Below are 25946 nucleotides of genomic sequence, written 5' to 3' on the forward strand. Positions count from 1 at the left end.
AGGCCAAATCACATCCCGGGCAATTTTCCTTCAGAGAGTCACCCAGCCTGAAAAGCCAGCCAATTATACCTGATCATTCCCTGCTGCCCTTTCCTCACAAAAGACAAGTCCAGACTGGCCCAATGTAGACAAATGAACAGTTCTATTATCTCTGAAAGGCAATCTAATTCCCTTCAAATTTAAAAGTCTCCACAGTTTCCTAACAGGCCTCAGTGGGGCTCATGTAGAAATTAATAAGTTCACAGTGTGCCAGCTTGCTTTCATTATCATTTTTTGCCATGCAATGGACAAGATTTTCATTATTACTTAAGGATTTTCCTGGATCTGATTCTCTAAGAAGGTCATGTCCATGGGGCTCAGACACTAGGTTGAGAACTAAGTTAGGTCTAATGGACTTGACTGAGGTCTGAGGGAGGATTCACTGACTGAGAGTTGACACCTCTAGTAATCAGGTGAGGCAGGGATCAAAAGGCTACATCACTGGGAAAAAGAACTCAGAGCAAGTGGTAAAAATCCCTGGGCTGCAGTCCCAGCCCCATGGCTGGCCTGCCCTGGGATACTGAGCAAGCTGCTTGGCCTCTCTCTGAGTTGATTATCTCCTCTACTAAATGGGCAGAGAAAAGGATATGGAAAAACAAAACAAAACTTGAATTTATTAAGCTTCTACTCTATCTTGAATCATTATAACATGCGTCATAGTTATTCTTTAAATTTAATCAAAATAACAACACTGGAAAGCTTGTATTATTTTACAGATGAAGATGACGAGGCTACTGTTATTGGTGATTCTACCACATGGTCACTAGATCACACCAGTAGAACAAGCCATTCAGGGGTTAGGGAATGAGACTACTGCGGTGAGAATGGGACTGCAAACTCATACAACTAAGCAATTTAACATGTTTCTGGAACTTTCTTTTTTTAATTAATTTACTTTTTTAAGTAGTCTCCACATCCAGCGTGGAGCCCAAAGCAGGGCTTGAATTCACAACCCTGAGATTAAGACCTGAACTGAGATGAAGAGTCAGACATTTAACCTAATTAACTGAGCCACCCATGTGCCCTGTTTCTGGAATCTTAAAATGTTTGATCAATTAATTTCAATTCTGGAAACCCATCCAAATGATAGAATCAGAAATGTAGACACATTATATTAAAAAAGAATTGTAACAGACAAATTGCCCATCACCTCATACCTGTCAGAATGGCTATCATCAAGAAGAAATAGGTGTTGGCAAAGATGCAGAGAAAGGGAACGCTTGTGTACTGATGGTGGGAATGCAAACTGGTACAGCCACTATGGAAAACAGTATAGAGATTCCTCAAAAATATTACAAATAGAAATACCATATGATCCAGAAATCCTACTTCTGGATATATATCCAAAGGAAATAAATTCAGGATTTTGAAGAGATATCTGCATCCCTATGTTCATTGCAGCATAATTCACAATTGCCAAGATGTGGAAACAACCTAAGTTTCTGTCAATGGAAAAATGGATAAAGAAGATGTGGTATATCTATACAGTGGAATGTTATTCAGCCATGAGAAAGAAAATCTTGCCATTTGTGACAACATGGTGGACCTTGAGGGCATTATGGTCAGTGAAATTAACCAGACACAGGAAAACAAATACTGCATGATCTCACTTATATATGGCGTCTGTATGTGGAATCACTTCTATCACATACATAATATCACTTACATGTGGATTCACTTCTATGTGAAATTGGCTTTAAAAAGCCCAACTCACAGAAACAGGGAGTAGACTGGTGGTTACCAGGGACTGGGGGTGGGGGGAAATTGGGAGGTGTTTTCAAAGGGTAGAAACTTTCAGTGATAATATGAATAAGTTTTGGGTATCTAATTTATGGCATGGTGATTATATTAATAACATTGTATTATATACATGAAAATTGCTATGAGAGTAGATCTTAAAAGTTCTCACCACAAAAAAGAAATAGCGATTATTTGAGATGATAGAGGTGTTAGCTAAGACTATGGTGGTAATCATTTTGCAATATAGAAGTTTATCAAATCAATACATGGCACACCTTAAACTTACACAATGTTATATGTCAATTGTATCTCAATAAAGCTAGAAAAAAAGAGAATGGTAAGCTACAGAATATTCACTGAGAAAGATACCATGTAGCCATTTAATCAGCTGCAGAATAATATTTAATAAATGGCATATTTTCATTAGTTTAGTGGGGAAAAATAAATTGTTAGAATTGAATATGAGGTGTGATCACAATTTTTGAAAAAAAAAAAAAGAGTAGAAAAATGACTAGAAGGAAATACTCTAAAGTGTTAACAGAGGCTCTCTCTGGGGGGTAAGAAAACATATTTTTCATACTTGTTTGTGTTTCACTATATTTTTCACATTTTCTACAATACACACTTATTGTCACAATCAAGAAATATACAGTAAAAGCTATTCTATATCCCTGAATTTTGCATTTATATGCAAAGTGTGACCATGACTTTTATTTAAATGAGTGCTATTTTACATAGGAAATTTTTCTTAAAATTTTTTTAAAGGGGGGGAATTCACAAAAGAAATGGGACAGAGAAAAAATGATATGGATGGAACCATCTCCCAGCAAGCTTACAGCTCACCTCACAGACTAAATTGGAAATAAAGACCAGTGGGAAAGGGGTAGAAAAACTGACACACAATACAAGAACAGTTGATAAGGGGGGGGACTAAAAGCTGCAGTTGACTTCCAGAACTGATGGAGCTGGAAGATATGAATTTTTCAATTTTATGAGAATGATAGGGATCTGAAATAAATCTTCAGTATTTTCTTTTTAAGATAAATGTTTTAAAATAAACGTCTGCAGCATGGATGGATGGCTAGTGCCTGTGTCCTGTCTTAGAGCTGATCATAAATAACACTGAGAAAAATAGCTTTGACCATTCCAAAAAGCACCTTTATTTTTTACTCTTAAGAGCTTGGAAGATTATATTTTGATGCATTAAGCTAGATTTTTTTTTATGCAGCTGCAAATATCAAGAGGAGCATAGAAATTTTCTTCAGATGGAAATAACTACTCAGGCCTTGGCTTAGAAGCAAATCTTCATTTCCAGATGTGTCTGAAAACCAGTGGGCACATCAAATGGTCAGAATACAAATTCAAGTTTAAAGGCATTTGATGGATTTATGATTTAGAAACCCTTTGTTGAATCTTCAGGTGAAATTATTAATTGTTCTGCAGCCCCATAACCAAGGAAAATAAGTAACCTTTTGTAAGTCCAAACTTCTAAATATCAGATTTGCTTAAACTGCCCCTCCCAATTTCGGTCTGTACACTAAGGAGCTTATCACTTTACTGTAGGACAGCTTATTCAACAACTTCAGTTTCCTAGTTCACTACTGGAGGAGAACAGGGCTATGCTGAGGGTAGACATAATGAAGAATCAGATACATCCTTCATCTTTAAAGTGTTAGCTTCATTATACTAAAGTGACTTAATGGCACACATTTACTTCCTGTTTAATATGTCATTGGTTTTTTTCTGTTATGTTTTAAAGAGGAGTCACACACTTGAAAAGAAAGGTGAACAAGAAGACCTGCTTGGTGGGAAGACCTCTGCACACAGGCTGTAGAGAAGGGGCTCAGGGAAGCCAGGAGCCCATGCTCAGTCTCAAGAGGGAAGCCATGACTTAGCCCTGTATTTCCAATCTGGTTCATCAAGATAAACCAGAATCCTGTGTTTTTGTCCTAAATCTCCCACTTTTTAAATACTGTCTCTATTTTGTTAAGCACACAGTGCATTCCAAACCAAACATTTCCATGACCCAAACAGTTTTGCTAGTGTTTGTTTTAAAATCTCATTTCTAGGGGTTAAGAATTGCTGATTAACCCTAGTATCATCTAGTTATGTCCAAGAAGGGGATGCACTGGAATATTCCCAGGTTGGCAAAGAAGGTCTGGGGAAGACAACTCATCTTTTGTGGAAAAGACAGCATGGGATTCATACTTCCAAGTGGAATTTGGTTGAGCTGGGACCTCTGAGGATGGCTGGAAGATGTATGGAAATATCCTAATTCTAAACACCATGGAAGTCACAGTTAGGTGCCCTTGGTGGTTATCATTCTACATAAAATAAAGATAAAGCCTTCTTCTGAGAGTCAAGATATCTTCCCCATGCTCCGCAAGAATGCTTATGGGTTTATCTTCACATAACCTGAATTTCCCCATTTAACCCCCCCCCTCATTCCTTACTTTACAATGTTCCATAATGAAAAAAGGACCTTCATAGAGCTTATCTCTTAGATGTGTGAAAGAGACAATTTTTTCTGCCCAAGTAGCTCATAATGTAGCAGACAAACTGTCAGAAAAAATAGACTTCATCATGGTGAAAACCTGAGCCTGGCACCCATCTATCATAAAGCAATCTTCTAGAAATCTTGAAAACCTTCATTAAATTTCCTGTCTTTCTCCTGACAGTTATAAAATGCTAACAATATTACTCATGATGCAGGCATCTTCAGAAATTCTTTGTCCATTCCCTCCTCCCCCTACCATCAGCCATCCCATTCTCTTTGCCAAAATCTTTGGAAACGTGAGACAGCCATATTCTTCACACACCCTTCCTGAGACCTGGCCCTTGCAGGAGGTTTGAGAGGGAAGTAGTCATAATCTTGATAATAATGAGAAGACTCTCTAGCCACAAGCTGCAGAGGGCAAAATGGCACTGTGTTCTGATTCCTCCACCAAAAGCCACACCCACTGTGAAGCTCAAGGGCACAGCCCTGTCCTATCCTTAGCAAATATTTCCTGGTCCTTCCCCTCCCCCCCTTTTCTCTTGCCAATCTACCAAATTATAAGTCTTCACCTGTCCATGATATATGTGTAGTTGGGACAGGGGGTCACATACTTAATCTGTCTACAGGTCATCTTTCTAGAGGGAAAATTATTTCCCTATGGACCTTACTAGCCCAGCTTTTCCAACTCCAGAGGCCGTTTCAGCAATATACCATCTCTCAGAAGAAGAAATAAAGGTCTTGCACTGGAGGCAATACCAAGGGAAAAAAAAACATAAATCAGAAATCAGAACCACACCAGATATCAGAACCACACCAGCGGTCAGAAGACGCACACAGCTTTGAAATCACAGGCTGATCTATGAGATGCACAGGGGATGACAACAGCTATATACAGCCCGAGCCTGCGCTCTGTGGAGGCTTCCCAGCACAGCTCCAAAGTGAGCCAAGCCCAACCGTAGGACACCATCATCTCACCTGCAAAAGGAACTGGTGCATCTTTATCCAGGGCTACAAGTGGTGGGTCCAAAATGACTGTGTCATTGTTCTCAGTTATGACTCCGTGATATGAAGTCTCGATCCATGGTTTGTGCTTGTTGACTAGAACACAATGGAAAAACAAAACAAGGATTGACTTTCAAGATCATCACTTGAATATTATTATGGATTAATAATAATATTATTAATATTGCACATTTGTCCAGTCATAGGCTCTCATCCAACAACCGCATGAGAGACATAGAGTATTAGTTAGTCCCATTTTACACCTCAGTAACCAGAGAAGTGAGATTCAGAGAGAAGTTCAACAATTCATGTGAGCACAAAGAAAGTTAGGGCAGCACCGTCCCCTTCCCCCACCATCATGCTTCAAAAGGTCAGTTAAAAGTTGCTCTAGGATTGGTGGTAGCCTCAAGCTAGCCATTCCACAGCAGTCATGAGCTAATCAAGAGTCAGTTTAGAGCAGCGGGGATATATGCCTTGTTCTTCTCAGGTCTTGGTTCCTGAGATCCATTTCTGTGGATTGGATCATGCCCAGGGTAGAGAGCAGTTCTGCCCACTGCAAGTCTGAATGGGACAGCAGGCTCCTCCAGGCTCACATTCTGGCATTCAAACTGGTGCTTCATTATGGACCCTGGAAGAATTACAGCCACCCTGGGCTGTCCCCACATGCCTTTGCTCTTTTATTAGCCATCAACACAAATGCAATGTAAATAATTTGCAGCTATTGGGAGAAACAATTAATCTTTTTTCCCCTTTAATTAAACCTAGGGGCCTATTCGTTAGAAATGTGTATAGAGGATATGCCACAAGCTCATCCAGTGTTTCAGATTCGCTGTAGCGCTTGACTCGATGGCAGGCAACCAAATCTAGTCACAGTTGCCAGGTTTCAGGCCTGGCTTAGCCACTTCAGGGCTGGTTCTATGTGTCAACTCCCTCAACTGTAACATGGGGAAAATGATACCACTGGCAGAGTTGTCATGTCATTCAGATGCCCTGGGCTGGACACACGGCCCTTGACCTTTCATTACTGACTCACCACCCTGCTCTCTGGCAGTGACAGTGTCAGCAGGAGAGGTGACATAGACCTTAGAGTTGAGGTTCTCCCTCATGAGTGGGAATGGGTTTACTTCCTTCTATCATAGGTCTGCCACCCTTTTCTCCTTTTAGTTGAATACCTATCCCATATTAGGCATTTTACATACATTCATTAATCCTCACTATAACCCCATTAGATAAGATTTTATATCTCATTTTGCAGGTGAGGAACTGAAGCTCAGAGGGGTTTAAATGTTCCCTTTTTGTAAAATAAGAGTGTTAACATTCCTTACAAATTCCTAATTTTTCTCCCATCTTCTAACTTATTTCAGATCTTTCTTGACTTTTTCTTTGTCAAAGTTGATAAACATTTGTATTTTGATGTGTAAGCAAAATTAAATCTTCTTTGTTTTGTCTATAGATCAAATCATCAGGGTTGCAAACCAATAACTTAAATTTACGTTATTTTGACTATGAGACCTTTGTTCATGGCTGAGCTAAGTATTATGCAAGGATTGCTTTTCCTTCTTAATGGTTCAGCTGTCATTCCACAGGTGCCATTCTTATATCCAGACACACCATTAAATAACTGAAATATTTGAAGCCATCCTCCTTTGTATATTCTTTGTTTTCTGAACATAATGATTGTTTTTTTTCTTTCTATTGAGTTATGAAACACAGGACCTTTTCCCCACATCCCAACCATATTCCAGCTGTTTAATCATTCCATCTATTACTCATTCGTCATTTGTAAAATGGAGATACTTAACTTCATAGGAATGTTGTAAAAATGCATGAGATCATTTAGGCAAATCTAGTACCTCTAACATGAATAGGCATTCAAATATTCTTAAGTTCCCCTAAGCCCATTTCATGCTTCTGAGTGTCTGAAGTGTGGCCTTGCACCCTCAGAGGTATTTAGCCCAGCTCCATTCATTCAACAAGTATTTATGGGGCACCTTAAATATGCAAAAACAGCTTAAGGATTGAGGGTAAAATGGGTAGGGGAGCTCCTGAAAGAAACATTTGACAAAATTCAGCATCCATTCATAATCAAAACAATCAGCAAATGAAGGACTAGAAGGGAAATTCCTCAATCTGATAAAGAACTTTTGTAGAAACCTATAGCTAATATCATGCTTAATGGTTAGAGAGTGAATGCACTCCCCTAAGAGCAGGAAGAATACACAAAGATATACACTCTTACCTTGTACTGTACTATTCATATTGTACTGGAGGTTCTAACCCATTCAGTAAAGGAAGAAAAAAAAAAGATTGTAAATTAAAAATAAAATTGCCTTTATTTGCAGAGAACATGATCCTCAGTGAAGCAAATTCTATGGGATCTACTAAAATGCTACTTGAACTAATAAGTGAGTTTATGAAGACCACAGTACATAAAGTCAATATATAAAAATCAATCATATTTTTATGGACTAGCAGTTAACTATTGGAAATTTAAATAAAAAAGGCTAATATGATAATATCAACAACCATGAAATACCTAGGAATAACTTTCACAAAATACATGTAGCATCTGTACACCAAAGACTCTAATAAGATTGCTGAAAGAATTTAAAGAGGACCTAGAGCAGTCTTTTTTTTTTTTTTTTAAAGATTTTATTTATTTATTTGACAGAGAGATAGACAAAAGAGCACAAGCAGAGGGAGAGGGAGAAGCAGGCTCTGCACTGAGCAGGGAACCCGATGCGGAACTCGATCCCAGGACCGAGATCATGACCTGAGCCGAAGGCAGACGCTTAACCATCTGAGCCACCCAGGCGCCCAGACCTAGAGCAGTCTTAATGGAGAGATAGACAGTGTTTATGATTTGGTAGAGCCAAGATAGTTAAATGTAAATTTTTCCCTAATTGATCAATGCAAACCAAATCAAAATAATAGTAGGATTTTATAAATGGATAAGCTAATTCCAAAATTCATATGAAAATGAAAAAATCTGATGTAGCCAAAACAATTCTGAAACAAAAAGGGCAAAGTTAGAAGACTCACACTACTTGATTTTAAACTTATTATAAAGCTACTACTACTTATTATAAAGCTACTAATAAAGTAGTAAGGTATTAACATAAGACAGATACAGATCAACAGAAAAATAAAGAGTGCAGAAAAAGACACACAAACACATGGTCAATTAATTTCTGACAAACTTTCCAAGAAAATCCAATGGAGGGGAAGGATAGTCTTTCACTTATGCTGAGAAAAATTGGATATTCATATTTTAAAAGAAGAATTCCAATTATATTGCACATTATACACAAAAATTATCTCTAAATAGATCATGGTCCTAAATGTAGGACTTAAAAATTGTGAAACCTTTAAAAGAAAGCATAAAAGAAAAGCTCGGTGTCCTTGGGTTAGGCAAAGGTTTATTAGAAGGGACAAAAAGAGCACTGAATAAAAGATAAAACTGATACATCAAAATTTCTAAAATTATGAATTTCTATTCTTTGAAAAACACTATTCAGAAAACATTTTTTTTAAAAGCCACAGACTGGGAGATAATATTTGTGAGACATATCTCACAAAGGACTTATATCCAGAAACATATAAAGAACTCCTGCAACTCAATAATGAGAAAAATAATCTGTAAAAAAAGGGGGGGGGCAGCAAAAATTTGAACAGACCTGTCATCAGAGGAAATAAGAACATGAAATGATGCTCAACATTAGTAGCTATCAAGGATATGTAAGTTAAAGCCACAATTGGATGTCACCACACCACCACTAGAATGGTTAAAATAAGACTGACAATACCAAGTTCTAATGAAGATGTAAAGCAATTGAAACTCTCATACACTGCTGGTATGAATGTAAAATAATACAGTCACTTTGGAAAATAGTTAGCAATTTCTTATAAAATGACTCAGCAGTTCCATTCCTGGGATCTGCCCAAGACAAATGAAAACATAAATTACCCAAAAAGACTTGTATGTAAATGTTCATAGAATCTTTATTCAGAATAGTACCAAACTAGAAAATAAAAGGGCCATCAACTAGTGAATGGATAAACAAATTGCAGTGTATCTATATAATGGACATCTACTCAGCAGTAAAAAGAAATCAACTACTGATCCATACAACAAAATGGTTGAATATCCAAAGCATTTCTCTGGTGAAATGAAGTGAAAGAAGTCAGACACAAAAGACTACATGCTACTTGATGCCATTCATATGACATTCTAGAAAATGCCAAAGTATAAGGACAGATTATGGATCAGTGGTTGCCAGGATCTGGGGGATGGGGTAGGGTTTGCTTGTAAAGGGACATAAGAAAACTTTTGGATGATGGAAATGTTCTGTATCTTGATTGTGGTGATGGTTACATTTCTGTGTGCCTTTGGCAAAACTTAGCAATGTGCACATTTCAAAAGGCAGAATTTTATTATGTATAAATTTTATATATAATTTATAATGTGGTAAGAACAAAGTTCTTATCCTCAAGGGACCCTCAGACTGGAGAGGGGTCCACGATAACTAGTATGGCAAGAGATAGATAAGCAAAGAAAAAGCAGAGTGCTACAGAAAAAGAAAGGAGAAGCGCTAATCCAGGCATGGTAATCCAGAATTAGTTCCTGAAGATGGTAGATTCGAAGTCATGAGTAGTAGGAATTAAGCAGGGATAAAGGATGTGGGGGTCCCAGGCAGAGGAACATGCATGGGAAAAGACCAATGGTAAAAGCACCTGGTAAACCACAGGGGAAATGTGAATAGTTAGGTTTGGCTGAGAATGAAGTTTGAGGGGCAAGTCCAGCCAAGAGACTGGACTGATGGATAGTATCTACATCACCCAGGGATTAATGGCATGTATAGATTCATCCTGGAGCCACCTCCAAACGCTGGCTTTATGGGACACCAGAGAACCAACTCCTTTCCAGAAAGAAGCAAGGTATTGATGCTTGTGCCTTGGCTGATGTTAGGCAATCTCTTCCCTCCCATGACAACTGTTCTGCCTTTTTGTTCCAATAGACGGAGTACAGTCAGCTCATGCTTTGTTCCATTTGGTTGTAACTTCAGAAGAACAGACTTTTTATCAGTCTTTTTATCAGAGAGATAATGTCTCTCTTCGTTACACAACTCTTCTTGAGGCTGAACTCTGTCATATCATGCCCCCTTAGGACTGCTTCTTACCTCCATCTTATGTCTTTCTCATGCTGTTTCAGCATCTGGAGAAATGCCTGTATCTTTGCACTCATACAGAGGAAACACCAGTGTGATATTTCTGCTCCATTTACAGAGAAATTAGGTCTTGTCACCCAATGCGTCTTTAACTAGAGTGCAGATGCATTCTCAGGAGCACTCCTTGCCTTCTCTCTTTGCCTCCACCTCTGAAAAAGTGCATTAACACTCAAACCAAGCAGCAGGGCCAAGCAGCTAATGATTTACCCTTTCAATCTTTCTACTCTCATCCTAAAGTTGACCCTCAGAACTCCAATACTTCCTTCTAGGTAAAAGTGAACTGTTAGTAAAAAACAAAAACAACATACTGTACTGATTACAAAATGCTCTAGAGAGGTTAACTTACACCCCAGTAAATAGGTCATTCTTGTGGTCAGGCTGGTCTTTTGCCTGTGATACCCAACTTCCCTCTTCTGACCTGATGCCCTGGCAGGGGTGCTTAGACCTGGGTGGATATCTAAACCCAGGGGAAATCAATGCGTGGAGTAGGCTGGGCAAGTTGGTTGGATCTTTCAATTTTCATTGAGGAGACAGGCCCAGAACCTATAATTTATTTGGTGATAGATACTTTTTTTTTTAAGATTTTATTTATTTATTCATTCATTTATTTTAGAGAGAGAGAGAGAGAGAGCTTGAGCAGGGGGGAGGAGCAGAAGGGGAGGGAGAGGGAAAGGGAGAGAATCCCAAGCAGACTCTGTACTGAGTGCAGAGCCCAATGTGGGGGTTGATCTCATGACACTGAGATCATGACCTGAGCTGAAACTAAGAGTCAGACACTTAAATGACTGAGCCACCCAGGCACCCCTGGTGATGAATACTTGAGATAAAAGGCCATAAGCAGTTGGGGTGGCATACGTGTAATGGTTACTCAAAGTTTAGGGGGAGCTGAGAAGCCATAACATCAGAGAAAGCTAATCTGCCAGGAGACAGGATTTGGGAGCCAGTAAGCAGAGACAAGAGAAGCAGCCCGAGCAGCTGCGGGAGATACAGAGGCCGGCCACCCACACTTGTTTCCCAGTTGAGGTCTTGCTCAGTCTTCATGGACCCATCAGCCTGTTGGGTGTCTGAAGTTGCCAAGTGAAGTTTTTCATTCATTCTGCCCAGGCACCAGTTTTTGTTTTTTTTTCTATTTGTACTAGTTTGAACAGAGTGTCTGTGCTTGCAATAAAATGATTCCTAACTACAATAACTGTAATAGCATTTTAAAAAAGTATATTTATTCCCTGCTCTAGAGTGAGGGTAGGATAGGATCCCTGTCCAGGTGAGAGGTCAGCCTGCCTACAGGCAATTCTGATCATTGATCTTGCACTTTCCTGCTTAGGATCCATCAGCAGTAATCCTGCCTTCAACTGCAAGATCAGATGAAGCCCCCCAAAGGCACCAGTTCCCCGATTACCCACACCTTTGCCCTCATTGTGCCATCTACTCCTCTCCTCTCTTTCCTCCTGACTCCTGCTTGTACATCCTTCCAGATTCAGATCCAGCCCCACCTCCTCCAGTTGTCCTTCTCTGCACTTTATATGACCCTGTACCACCTGCTCTCATGCTACAGGTCCACTGCATTGCCATTAGCTGTTTCCCTGTCCCTCTTTCCCATACAAGTATGAGCCCTCTGCAGGAAGAGACCACATCCTGGTCATGATGATATCCACAGGACCTAACACAGTGCCCAGAACATCAGTAAGTGAGGTGAGCACACCGCTGCCTTGCTGGCACCTCCAATGCCTGAAGCAATTAGTGGCACTTTGATTCCAGTGAGCAGGTTTTCCTACAGCACCCAAATAGAAAGAGGGCGTGCCTCCCAAATCATAAGGTGACATTTGCCATCACTTAATTAGAGGCAATGTATCTTTCTTGCTAGAGGTACCAATTAGAGAGTTTTAAACACAAATCCCATGTGTGTGACTCATACATGCAAATATTCACAGAAGATGAGGGTTACATTTCACCGTTTTAATTGGGTTGAACAAGCATTTGAGGAAAAGATGACTGAGTTGTTAATCCTTAACTGCTTGATAGGTGCTCTCAGTGAGGATAGCATGTTGCTTTCCTTCCCTTCCTACCTCCTTTCCTCCTATCCATTTACCCAGCCATTTATTCACCATTCCTATTTTTTTCTTCCCTTCCACCTGTCATTTTCCACCCATAAATAATTGTTTGGAGTGTGGGTCCTCTCAAAGTCCTTACCCCAGCCTGGGGATGAGCCACATGCCATTATCCTATTGGGTACTGGCATGTGGGCCAGGAGCAAGGCTAGGGAGAAATGTGCACTGAGGGATTGTATAATCTTACAAAAGTGAGTTTCAGTTGTCTCCACATAAGCCATCTGGACAAAGCCAACTGCTCAAAGCTTGTGCAAGACAAAGCCTGAGATTGGGTGCAAGGGGTACTGGGCTTCTTGTCATAGTTCTGATACCATGTAACCTACAGGGTATTTTAGGCAAGTCTTTCAATCTTCCCAGATCTCTGCTCCCTCTCCTTTTATAAAATGGAGGTAATACTAATTCTGCAGGGTTAGTGGGAGGAAGATAAAATGAGACCTTGGGTCAGAGCTGACTTGGTGACTAGCATGTTGTATGTCCACAGTAAAGCACCTTTGATTCTGAAGCTCAACAGGCTAGGGTCAGGACCCACATGGGACCCAGTGTGCCCCAGGTAGACAATGCTCAAGCTACCCAATAAACCTGTTGGTGGGCTGACAACCTAACAGAACTCCCAGGGATGGGAAAATTAGATTAAGTCTGTAAAGAAGATTGGGAGCCATTCAAGAGGATCATTTGAATAGGAAGAAGTGGGGCAGGGATTTTGATGGTTTAATGTTCACATTCAGTTGCTGGAGCCAACTCATTTTTCCACACAAAAATGTCTTACTTACTGAACAAAATGATTATTACATCTATACTTCCCCAACATTGTTATTCCTTCAATATCTTATACTTCACTGCCTTTTAAACATCTTTAACCCCTAAAACCAGCCCTTAACTTACTTTGGAGTTTACACTACTAAGTGCAATTGTCTAAAACTCTTTCTGTAATCACTGTTGTTCAGTGTAACTAATCAGGAACTGCTACTCTTAAGGGACCTCTATGTGCCAGGCTCTACAGCTGTGATCTCATTAAATCCTTTCAACCATCCATGAGAGGACAGCACGGGATCCATTTCATGGATGAGGCTATGGAAGGTGTGGGGTGCTTAAATCAGTCAAGGTCACGGTCCCTCATGGAGGAACTGAAAGTCCCACCCCAACTATTCTTCCTCTGACCAGTGATCAATGCAACAGCACATGCTTGTTTCCATCTCCTGTGGGTCCACTCTTGGATCAAGTGCTCTAAGGGAGTGCAAGGAGACAAAACAGCCAAGACTGAAATCTATGGGAAAACAGTCAGGGTTCTCCAGAGAAACAGAACCAATAGGAGATAGAAAGAGATAGAGATGTACATATACACATACATATATATACATATACACATATATAAATATATACATACACATACATACATACATTTGTGTATGCATATGTGTGTGTGTGTACACACACACATAAAGAAAAGGATTGGCTCACATAATTATGGGGGCTGGTAAATCTGAAATCTATGGGGGCAGGCCTGCAGGCTACAAGCTTAGGCAGGGGTTATTGTTGCAGTCTTGAGCAGAATTTCTTCTTTTCTGGGAAAACTCAGCTTTTGTTCTTAAAGCCTCTCAACTGATTGTTTGAGGCTCACCCACATTATTGAGGGTAATCTCCTTTACTTAAAACCAATTGATTGTAGATATTAGCCACATCTCCAAAATACCTTCATAGCAACACCCAAATTTGTGTTTCACTGAATAACTAGGTACTATAACCTAGCTAAATGGACACATAAAACTAGCCATCTTGCTCATTGAAGAATATTTTAAAAAGTTATATTCAAAAATGAGTGAAAGGATTTGACATGACAGTGCAAATTCCTTTTAACCTCAGATAGAAACACCATATTTTTGTTTCTCTACTGGCAAACTAATAAATAAAACTTTTGTGGCTTATGATATCAACTTTGTTCCAGAGGATAGGAAATGTGTGATACATTTTTACTGCAAATTCCATTTCATGCCTTAGATCCCAAGATGTTCAGAACAATGAATGGCAATTATCTGGTTTATAGTATATTCACTGCAAAATGCTCATCTGCTTCTCACTGCTTCAGAAAGAAAGCATTGGCAGGCCAATTTCACTTCTTATTTATGTGGACTATCTGGCTCCTTTCTGGGAAGTTGTGGAATATCAGAGGTAGGGGATAGGCACAAAAAAGCCTCTCCTCCACCACCACTAAATACATAATCCTGATAAAGCTGTAAGCCAAACCCTAGGTTGCCCTCATGATCAGCCCCGAGCATCAGGGGTTTCAGACAAGGTGGTTCCCTTTGCAATTAGTTGTCTACAGTATCATCAGCTAAGGCACCACAAATGCAGGGAAGAATTTTCTGAGCCTCCCCTTTCCCTCCACCCCTGAAAACACACCCAGACTGAATTAGGCCTCTCTCCTTGTGCTCCCAAAGCCACCTCCCTATCCTGAGCACACCAAGGTCCATACTGGGCTATAAATATCCTTTGTTTCTTTCCTCTAGCAAATGGTGGGGAAAGATACTGGCTCTTCCATGTCTGTATCTCTAACCCTAGCACACACAGCAGTTCTCGAACTATGGCCCAGGAATTCTTGGAGGTTCCTGAGACCCTTGAGGGTTCACAATGTCAAAACCATGTTCATAAAAGTACTGAGATGTTATTTGCTTCCTTTGTTTTCATTCTCTCTGGAGGAGTTTTCCAGAGGCTATACAACACGAGACCACAACAGATTTAATGCAGAAGCAGATAAGAGAATTCAGCTGTCTTCTATTAAAGCCAGACATTTGCAAAAATGTAAAAAAATGGCACCCTCTTCACTATTTTTTTCCTTTGAATAATATAGTTTTTAATAAAATATTTTTGTTAACATGACAGGTTTATTATTATTTTAACTGAATTAATAAATGTATATTTTAAATTTTATCAGCTTTAATTAGTAATGCAATACACAGCAATAGGTATAACCCACAAAAACATAAATTTGGGGGGGTTCTGTAATATGAGTGTTAAAGTGTTCTTTAGACCAAACAAGTTTGCTCTATGACCTGGCAAAGGATTTACAACACAGTATTTACTCCTTATGTAGGAAGAAAGAGAACAGATGTGAGTGGAGAAGACAGAGGAGAGAGAGAACAAGGAGACAGAGGAGAGGGAGGGAAAGAAAAGATACCTAAAATTGTTAAGGCAAGACTCAAATAATCAATTCTCAGATTCAACTCAGTTGGAGGAAAGTTGATCAATGTAGTGACAAGATCAGTCCTTTCTCTGGTCCTGGATGTGAAAGAAAAGCAACTGGTTGACTGAATAGCTTGCACACCGATTGTTGCTATACCAGGTGGGTAATAGAGCTTCTGATTCTTTTGGAAAAAGGAAGTGGAGCATCTTCCCTTGCTGTATGAACTTGAGCACATGCTGTCAAGAGAATAATTGTCTGAAATCACAGTCTTTATATCTCTTGCAACCTGGTTGGAGAAACCGCCATAAAAAGAAACAAACTTCATAAATCATTCCTGCAAAAGGCATCAGAGGTTAAAAGCATCGTGATGAATTTCTGAAATAAATCTGTACTCTGAATTTTCAGAGTGTTTGGGAGGCAACCAGTGTGTCTCAAAAGAGAAATCATGATCTTAGCGATTTTAAAGGGTAACTCCACTGTTAAAGGTGTCAATTTCTCCTAGCTGTAAATAGAACAGGTATTTGCCAGCTAGAAGAGTCTCTCAGTGCTTAAGGCATCCTTCCCAAAAGAGATACATGAAATCCCTGATCTCACCAGTACTAAGTGCGGGGCATGGCACATGGTGTTAAAAGATCAATGAATGAATATGCTCTTACTGCTTCTGTCAATGATCTGTGTGAAGATCCATGTACAATGTTTCTTCCCCAAATATAAATTCTCTTAACCAGGATTCCTGGTTTGGACATATTTACTTCTGAATAACTTTTGATCCGTCAAGAGAATGTTGGTTTCCAACATACACCAACACTACTTCTGGGGATAACTGAACAAGGAAGGAAAAAGGAAAAGAAAAACAAAGAATGGATAGACAGGGTCCATTAAGGAAATCAGCAGAAGGTAAACAATGGCCTGGGCAGTACGGCATATAATAATAAGAATTACATGGAATCCCATAGAATTGAGTAGGTCACAGGAGGAAAAGTAACTCCTATCTCATGAAATCAGATCATCACAGGACATTTGGATGGGAAAGAAGACATGCACATTATCTGCAACAAAGCACAGAAACGTACTGGCAGTTAACTCATTTAGGGTTGGGAAAGTCTAAAAGATTCTTATGAACACAGAATGATAAATGGAATTAATTATTCAGAGCTCATTATATTGAATTTAAGATGGGTATCATGTCATTGATAGTGTATTATTTGGTGTGCTATATATTAGTGAAAATTGAAATATTTACAAAAACAGTTACATGTTAATTCTCAACATCATTTTCTCATTTTTTTTTTAAATGAGATTGAATTTCTCAACAGTGATGCTTCTTCCCATCAGAATTTTTCCAGGAACTCACTCTACTTCACAAAGGGCATGAACCTGCTGCACAGCTGGCATCTGGTAGGGTTAATAGAGTCCTGGTCCCTTTTGATGTTAGCAGGATGGTGTTGGTCTAGGTCCTCAAAAACAAAAACAAAACAAAAAAACCAAACCCAAACCAAAACAAACAAAACAAAACAAAACAAAAAACAATAGAAAACCCAAGATGGGATTAAAGGATTTTACAAGGGAAAATGCTTATGTGAAGGAAAAGAGGGAAAGGGCCAGAAGAGGCTGGAAATGATTTTAGACCTTGATGCAAGTGTGAGCCCAATGTAGGAAAGAAGAGAAGATTGTTTGAAAGAGTCTTATCCTATCATGGAGTCTAAGTGGAACTGTATAAAGCTGAATCCCTGGGGTCATCCTCTACCCAAAGCCAGTAGTCTTGGAAATCCTGTGTCTCCCAGGAGTGGGTCTGCCTTAGGATCCCCCAGCATCCCCACACTCAGTCATTGGCTGGAAGCAGCCCATGGGAGGCATGGCCTCAAAGCCAAGATGTCTCAACACCTACCAGCTCATTACCCACCCTATAGTTGGAGGTCTAGGAAACACTTTCTCATGACTGCCAGGCACACAGGGTGCTTGGTCATGCTCTCAGCCCCCTCAGGGTTAACTTTAAAAAAAAATTTTTTTTTCTCATTTATTTATTCATTTATTCATTCCTCTATTTATCCATTCAATACATACTTATTGAGAGCCTATTATGTACAAAACTCTATTCTAGGCATGAACAATGAAATTGAGAAGAAGTATATTCCTGGAAATATCTGGGGTTGGTTGACATAGGTAAAAGGTAATTAAAACATCTTGGAACAAGTGGACAGAACCTTGCCCTCTCTCATATCCAGGACAGGCATGGGTAGTCAATCCCACTGAGTCTGGGCATGACCTCAGATTCCTTCCCAACACAGTGTTTCTAGCAAACTCTATCAATCAATAAGAAGTAGCACTTCATGTATGGTGTAAGAGAATGGTTGAGTTTCATTCTTCTGTATATAGCTGTCCAATTTTCCCAGCACCATTTATTGAAGAGACTGTCTTTTTTCCATCGGATCTTTTTTCCTGCTTTGTTGAAAATTAATTGACCATAGAGTTGAGGGTCCATATCTGGGCTCTCTATTCTGTTCCATTGATCTATGTGTCTGTTACACCATACACAAAGATAAACTCTAAATGGATGAAAGACCTCAATGTGATACAGGAATCCATCAAAATCCTAGAGGAGAACATAGACAGTAACCTCTTCGACATTGGCCACAGCAACTTTTTCAAGACATATCTCCAAAGGCAAGGGAAACAAAAGCAAAAATGAACTTTTGGGACTTCATCAAGATAAAAAGCTTCTGCACAGCAAAGGAAACAGTCAACAAAACAAAGAGGCAGCCCACAGAATGGGAGAAGATATTTGTAAATGACACTACAGATAAAGGGCTGGTATCCAAGATCTATAAAGAACTTCTCAAACTCAACACCCAAAAAACAAATAATCAAATCAAAAAATGGGCAGAAGACATGAACAGACACTTCTCCAAGGAAGACATATAAATGGCTAACAGACACATGAAAAAATGTTCATCATCATTAGCCATCAGGGAAATTCAAATCAAAACCACGTTGAGATACCACCTTACACCAGTTAGAATGGTAAAAATTGACAAGGCAAGAAACAACAAATGTTGGAGAGGGTGTGGAGAAAGGGGAACCCTCTTACATTGTTGGTGGGACTGCAAGTTGGTATAGCCACTTTGGAAAACAGTGTGGAGGTGCCTCAAAAAATTAAAAATAGAGCTACCCTATGACCCAGCAATCGCACTACTGGGTATCTACCCCAAAGATACAGATGTAGTGAAAAGAAGGGCCACATGCACCCCAATGTTCATAGAGGCAATGTCCACAATATCCAAACTGTGGAAGGAGCCGAGATGCTCTTCAACAGACGAATGGATAAAGAAGATGTGGTCCATATATACAATGGAATATTACTCAGCCATCAGAAAGGATGAATACCCACCATTTGCATTGACATGGATGGAACTAGAGGGGATTATGCTGAGTGAAATAAGTCAAACAGAGAAAGACAATTATTATATGGTTTCACTTATTTGTGGAACATAAGGAATAGCATGGAGGACATTAGGAGAAGGAAGGGAAAAATGAAGCGGGGGGGAATCAGAAGGGGAGATGAACCGTGAGAGACTATGGACTCCAAGAAACAAACTGAGGGTTCTAGAGGGGAGGGGGGTGGGGGGAGGGATTAGCCCGGTGATGGGTATTAAGGAGGGCATGTATTGCATGGAGGACTGGGTGTTATATGCAAACAATGAATCATGTAACACTACATCAAAACCTAATGAAGTATTGTATGGTGACTAACATAACATAATAAAATTAAAAAAAAAAAGAAGTAGCACTTAAATGAAACCCATTTGCCATCCCTCTCCTAGGAGAAGTGGTAGACAATGGGTGAGGGGTGGGGGGGTCAATGGAATGCAAAGAACATTATATATCCAGCCTAGGTATCTATGCTGAGAATGTAGGGCAAGACGAAGATAAATAAGATTGTCCTCAGGAGGGTTGGTAATAAATCTGTTTTAAGAAAAGGGAGAGAGGAAGCATGAATAAGGACATAAAATCAGCTTCTTACTCTTATAGCTTGGGCCTAACAATCTTAGAAATGGTTTTTGAGACAGATCATAATCATAATGCAATGAACCTTCATGCCTCTGTCTTGAAATTTTGGAATCCCTTGACTTAAGGGTGATTCCATGACTGTGGGCATCATTGATAGTGGGCACTTAGCAAATGCATAATGAATTGGATTGAAGGTATACTTGCAGAGTGGCAATTTGGCTATTATCCTCTAGGGTTTTCCAGTGTACCAAGCAAACAATTCCTAGGCAGACTCAGGTTGCTCTAGACCCAGCCCCTGGCTTTGGGAGAAAGCAAGGACATTAAGCTTTTGAATGTAATTTGCATGCTCTTTTCTCAAAGATGAATCCCTAACCAGGTATAATTTATCATTCCTATTCAAATGTTCAGGAAACCTGAACCTGCCACTTGGAACAGGAGGCAACTTCTGATTTCCTCCTAGGCCTGCTCCTCACCTCAGGGCACCATATCTTGGAAAAGGGCACCATTATTTCTGTTCAAGCAAAAACCCCAGGAGGGCCCTTGATTCCTGCTTTTCTCTAAACCAACATATCCACACATAAACCATCAGCAGGTTCTGCCATTTCTACATCAACATGATAGAATGTGGAACTTCAGGGGCGCCTGGTGGCTCAGTTGGTTAAGTGTCTGCCTTCCTCTGCCTTTGGCTCGGGTTATGATCCTGGGGTCCTGGGATCGAGTCCCGCACTGGGCTCCCTGGCTCAGTGGGGAGCCTGCTTCTCCCCCTCCCCCTTCCTCTGCCTGCCACTCCCCCTGCTCATGTGCTCTCTCTCTCTGTCATATAAATAAAATCTTTTTAAAAATCCTTAAAAAAAAAAAGTGGAACTTCTCTTCTCCCACCTGCCAACCTCCCATCCCCAGCCAATACCATCTCTTGCTTGAAACTCTGCAAGGACCCTCTAATTTGCCTCCATTTTCACTCTTCTCCCCTATAATCCCTTTTCTACAGAGCTTCCAGAGTGGTGGTTTCAAAAAGAAAATCTGATCATAAAACAGGCCATGGCCATTTCTTCTTAGAGCCCCTTGAGGTTGCCCACCATACTTAGGATAAAATTCAAACTTATTCCCATGATGTATAAGATCATTCCTGACTCATCCCTCCACCACTTCTCCTCACCCACTCCACCCTGGCCACAGTAGTTTCATTTTTATTCCTCAGATTTACCAAGCTCAGTCCTAGCTTGGGGAAGCCTCTGCACTAGCTCTTTCCTCTGCCTGAATGCTTTTCCTGCTATGGCATGACTCACCCCTCCTCATCATTCAGCTCTCAGCTCAGACTTCAGGGAACCCCTTCCAGAAAACCTCATCTGAAGTATCTTCTCACTGCCCAACTCATCCTATCACACCTTGATTCTTTCCATGACAATTATCACACCTGAAATGACCTTCTGTAAGTCTTGACTTTTTCATTGTCTATTTGACCCCTCTGGAATAGAAACCCTGAAAGCAGGGACCTTATCTGTTTTGTCCATCACTCTTTCTCCAGAGCTTAAACAGTGTCTGGCCCATGGGAAGCACCAATAAATACATGCAAAGTCACTGAATGAACTATCACCCATCATAACTGTCAGTGGGATCAGAAAAGTGTCTTTCTGACACCAGCCTCCTTCTTCTTATTCTGCCCTTTCCTAGCACAGCTCATCTCCCTCTGGGAAGCCCCTTTCCCAGCATGATGTTTCTCTCATCTCCCATGCTGCCATCACTGTCCTATGTTCCACCCTCTGTATTGTTCCCAAGGTACCAGTGATGAATCATGCTCAGACCCTCTTCATTTAAAGGCTCTTATTTTTGTGTAGAGAGAATCTGACAACTTTAAAGGTCTTTTAACCTCCAAAGAATGAGGCTCTCCAAGAAGGAATTCAGGGGTGAGGTAATGATTTTGAGAATGGATTTACCTGTGCCTTGATTTCCTTTTTAATTGCATCCCCCCAAACACACACAGGTGCACCCAGCCCTCATAGCTCTTTTCATAGCACACATGGTCTGAGCTGGTGGATACCAGTTAGCAGAGCCTATCCCAGTACTATAGGGGGAAGTCCTGCTCTTCACCACTGCTGGGCAGAATGCTGAAGCTCCAAGCCAGAGCTCTTGCCAAATTCCTACCATAGGTAGGTGACTAGCCCTGAGGAGTGACAGTCAAAGGCAGAGCATTCCCATGGTTTTGTGTAGGGTAATTTGTTTTTTTAACTGCCTGGCAGCCTCTTGTATTCCCTGTGCCAATGAGTGCACCTGCTCCTCTACCCCTCTGTCTTCATAAAAGAGCTTCTGCCTACACAGTCTGAGCAACAGGGCCCATAAATGAAGCTGAGAGGAACCATGCAGGGAACAAGGTGCCAGGACCCTTTCTCTCAACAGTGGAAGCTGGAATGTCATCTCCTCCTCTACAGTTTAACAAGCCCCACACCGTGCCCGGGCATGCAATTCCAAAATCCTCCTAAAGCAAGCTCTCTGAGGCACCACATAAACCAGGCAGGCACCCAAGCTCCACAGCCAGTGTGGCTCCAATCACAGGTAAATTAGGCCTCCTTTGGGATCCTTTGAGCTGAAGTTAGTGCATGTGGGGACAAACCTTGGCTTCAGGGCTTGTCCTTGGGGCTTGTGCATAACAGGTTCTTTGTAAGTATCTCTTGGATTCATGAAGCATTTATGTCTTGGATATGTAGATTATCTCTAACTCCCCTGAGCATGGAGTAGGAGAAAATGGGATTTCCTTAAGTACAAGGAAAAGGAACTAGCTGTAAAGTAGACCTTTAGGATATGGGGACTGCTTACTCCTGGGGGGTTGATTTTCAACTAACCAAAAATAACTTGCAAAATGGCTTACACCCACAAATAAAAACAGACTAATGGAATGTGAATCCCCACTGCCCATGTACACAATGTTGTCCATAAGTAACAAATTCATTTAACAAATATTTATTTATATAGTAACTATGGCATGGGGGGAGGGGCTTTGCTAGGTATTAGAGGTACAGCACTATGTAGTTAGACTAGTTATTATTTTTTTAAGATTTTATTTATCTGAGAGAGAGGGAGAGAGAGAGCGAGCATGAGCGGGGGTGGGGGCAAAGGAGCAGAAGGAGAGGGAGAAGCAGACTCCCCACTGAGCAGGGAGCCCATCCATCTCAGACCAAGCAGAGCTTGATCCCAGGACCTTGAGATCATGACCTGAGCCAAACGCAGATGCTTAATTGACTGAGCCACCCAGGAGCCCCGTTAAACCAGTAATTAAATTGGGGTAAGTGCTAAAAAAAGTAGAAGATCCTATAAGGATATATGTCAGAGGGAAGTGACCTATTTGAGGTTGCTGAAGGGACCACCGTTCAAAAGTGACAGATAGGTGAGCTGAGACCTGAAAGCTGAGAGGGATGGAAGAATGCTCCAGAAGAGAGAACTGCAATGTAAGAGACTCTAAGACAAGTCTGAGCGTGGTCCACCAGAGAAAGAACTATAGAACTAATGTGTGTGATAGGGAGGCAAGGGATGGCTTCATGCTTGGAGAAGCTCCCAATAACTGAAACTGAGAAGAGGATTTGGAATTCTAACTATGTGATTAGGTAGCTCAGATGTAATTTTGCAGAAACTTCAGAAGGGAGGGTCAATAAGGAATCCACTTTTGCAGGTGTTTAGGAGGTGGGGCTGGACCTCGCTGGCTCTTGCATGATGAGCTAGATAGGCAAAGAGCTGAAGGAAGATCAAAAACCTAGATATCCCCCTAACCTCCTCCCTTCTCTCTCATCATTATCTCAACATTAATTCATGTTTTACCATGTCTACATAGTGCCCTTCATGGAAATGTCTCTTCCATCCCCACTGCCAGGCCCAGCCCCCCGTCACTGCTCTTAGTGTTTGTGGCAACTGCCTCCAACCGTCTCTCGTATTGTACCCTCCAAAGCATCCTTGCTGCTGCAGGCAGAGTGGCCTCTAAAACACAGATCAGACCACGCCTGCTTCCCTCCTTCCCAGAGCTCCCATCACCCTGGATATAAAGATCACACTCAGCCTGGCACACAGGCTTTTCACTTTGTAATCTCTACTTGCTCTGACTCCCACTCATTGCCTAATCTCCCCTGACACCTTAAGTTTCCTGGGCATGCCCTGCTCTCTCTCCAGCCCTGCCATAAGCTTCTCTCCCACCATTTGCTAGGAGCTCTGGGGGATTTGCCACTCTTCCTACATGACCTCATTTTATGGGCCAAGGGTATTGCCAAGCCCCTCACTTTCAGCTGCAACCACTCACAGATCACTTCTGCACACTGCTTATAGGCAAACTCTCCTGAAGCTATGTAGATTTGTAAATGACTTTTCCAAAAGTTTCCTGCTTCATCTGATCTTCTGAGGCCAAGTAGCTAAATGTTGCCCAAGCACTTATTGAGCACCTGCTATGTTTCCAGCCCGTGTCAACCACCAAGTGAGGCACAGGGGCAGGCACAGTTCTTGCATTCATCACAATGTAATGTCAGTGACATCACCACAAGGAAGGAGGACCTTTCTAAGAAGGTGCGGGAGATGCCATGTAAAGCTAGATCGGTACTGTATGTTTGACCATACTGTTGCCATTCTTTTGTTGTTGTTATAAAGTTTTCTGCAGGTTAAACCCTATACTATGTGCTGGGAACTGTACCATGCTGTTGCAAGTTGGATTTCCTGGGAAGCAGACCCTAAGACCGCGTTTACTGGATATGATATTTCTTTAGGAGTACCCTTGCTATCAACAGCTATAGAGGAGAAGAGGAAGCAGGAAGGGCAGTGGGAGAAGGGAAGCTGTGATGCAGGCTCAACAAACCCCAGTGATGCTCTAGAGTTTGAATGGCCCTTTCCAGGTTGTCCTGGGCTGGTCTGAGATGGATGCATCTTTATACTCTTGAATTCATCAGTCCCTGGATGGGGGCCACCCTAGGAAAGGGATTAACTTTGGGCAATGCCCCTCCCTGCAGCTGCAGCAATGCCAAAGGGGCTGACAGCTGAAAGCTGTTTCTTCCAAGACTTCTCCCAGCAGCTGGGGCAACTGGTACTTTACTGAAAGGGGGTCTAGGTGGCACATTGCAGGGTTCACTACACAGCTGCATTCCAAGTTTCACTTTGAAAACTTATGACGACCCAAGATGTAGATATTGTCTCCATTTTACAGATGAGAAACAGGAATGGAGAATATCATGTGACCAAAGTTGCACATGCTGGATTTGAACTCAGTTATGGTTTCACAGCTTATGCAGTGTTCATTCCTTCCAAGCAAGTGGGGAAGGTCTTACCTGTGTCCCCTCACCTACCATAGACTGAGCACACAACAGACCATGATTCATTGAAATAACCAGATCAGAAGGTAGAAGCAGTATGATCAGGTCAGTCTGGGTGTGAATGAAGTGTGCCACCATGTGTACCCACCTGTACCCACTTTGTTACTGGGACACCGCCTCACCCTAGGTTCTATTCAGGACCCTAGGAGGTGGTACCAAGGCTAGGACTCATGAATGAGGTTGTCTAATTTAACCAATAAAAATATAGGATACCCAGTTAAATTTGATTTTCAAATAGACAATAAATGATTGTTTTAGTATAAGTATGTCCATACAATATTTGGGACATGCTCCTACTAAAAAGTCATTTGCCATTTATCTGATGTTCATATTAACTGTGTGCCTGGTATTTTGTCTAACAACCCTGCTCATGGTGAAGTGGAATCCCTATTCTCAGATGATTTCAGTGACATAAAAGTTTCCTCAGACCATTCTTTCTCAGTTTGAAATCCATTTTCCTGCACCCAAAGTGTTTCACTGCACCGTTAAAGCTCATGATTATTGTGCCAGCACCTCTGGGACAGTGGACCCATGAACTATAGTTATTTACCCTCAGGATTTTACTGAGAGAAGGTTTTGGGGAATATGCACAAGAGAACACAGATGGAGACGAGGGATGGCCAGAAGTGGACAATACTAAGGGGGTGGAGGGCTCAGGATGAGAAGAAAATGCTCATGGTGTGTGGGGTAGCTTTGTGAGCTTCTCTATTGATTTCAGTCAGGCTCTGGGAGAAGGATTCCAGTCTTTTAGGATTGCGCAACAAAGGATTGCCTCTCTCTGGCTTGGAGGGTAACACTCCAGCTGCTCCATCC

General features: G+C 41.1%; 1 protein-coding gene across 1 annotated transcript in view; it reads right to left on the bottom strand.

Annotated features, from left to right (window-relative positions):
* The window catches only part of CLSTN2 (calsyntenin 2), a 610129-nt gene that overhangs the window by 373447 nt on the left and 210736 nt on the right, over positions 1 to 25946 (bottom strand). Inside the window, exon 2 of the mRNA XM_078071189.1 lies at positions 5252 to 5374. Coding sequence (XP_077927315.1) covers positions 5252 to 5374 — 123 coding nt within the window. The remainder of the gene's footprint in view (positions 1 to 5251; positions 5375 to 25946) is intronic.

Source organism: Halichoerus grypus, chromosome 1 (assembly GCF_964656455.1).
Source record: "Halichoerus grypus chromosome 1, mHalGry1.hap1.1, whole genome shotgun sequence".
Taxonomy (NCBI): domain Eukaryota; kingdom Metazoa; phylum Chordata; class Mammalia; order Carnivora; family Phocidae; genus Halichoerus; species Halichoerus grypus.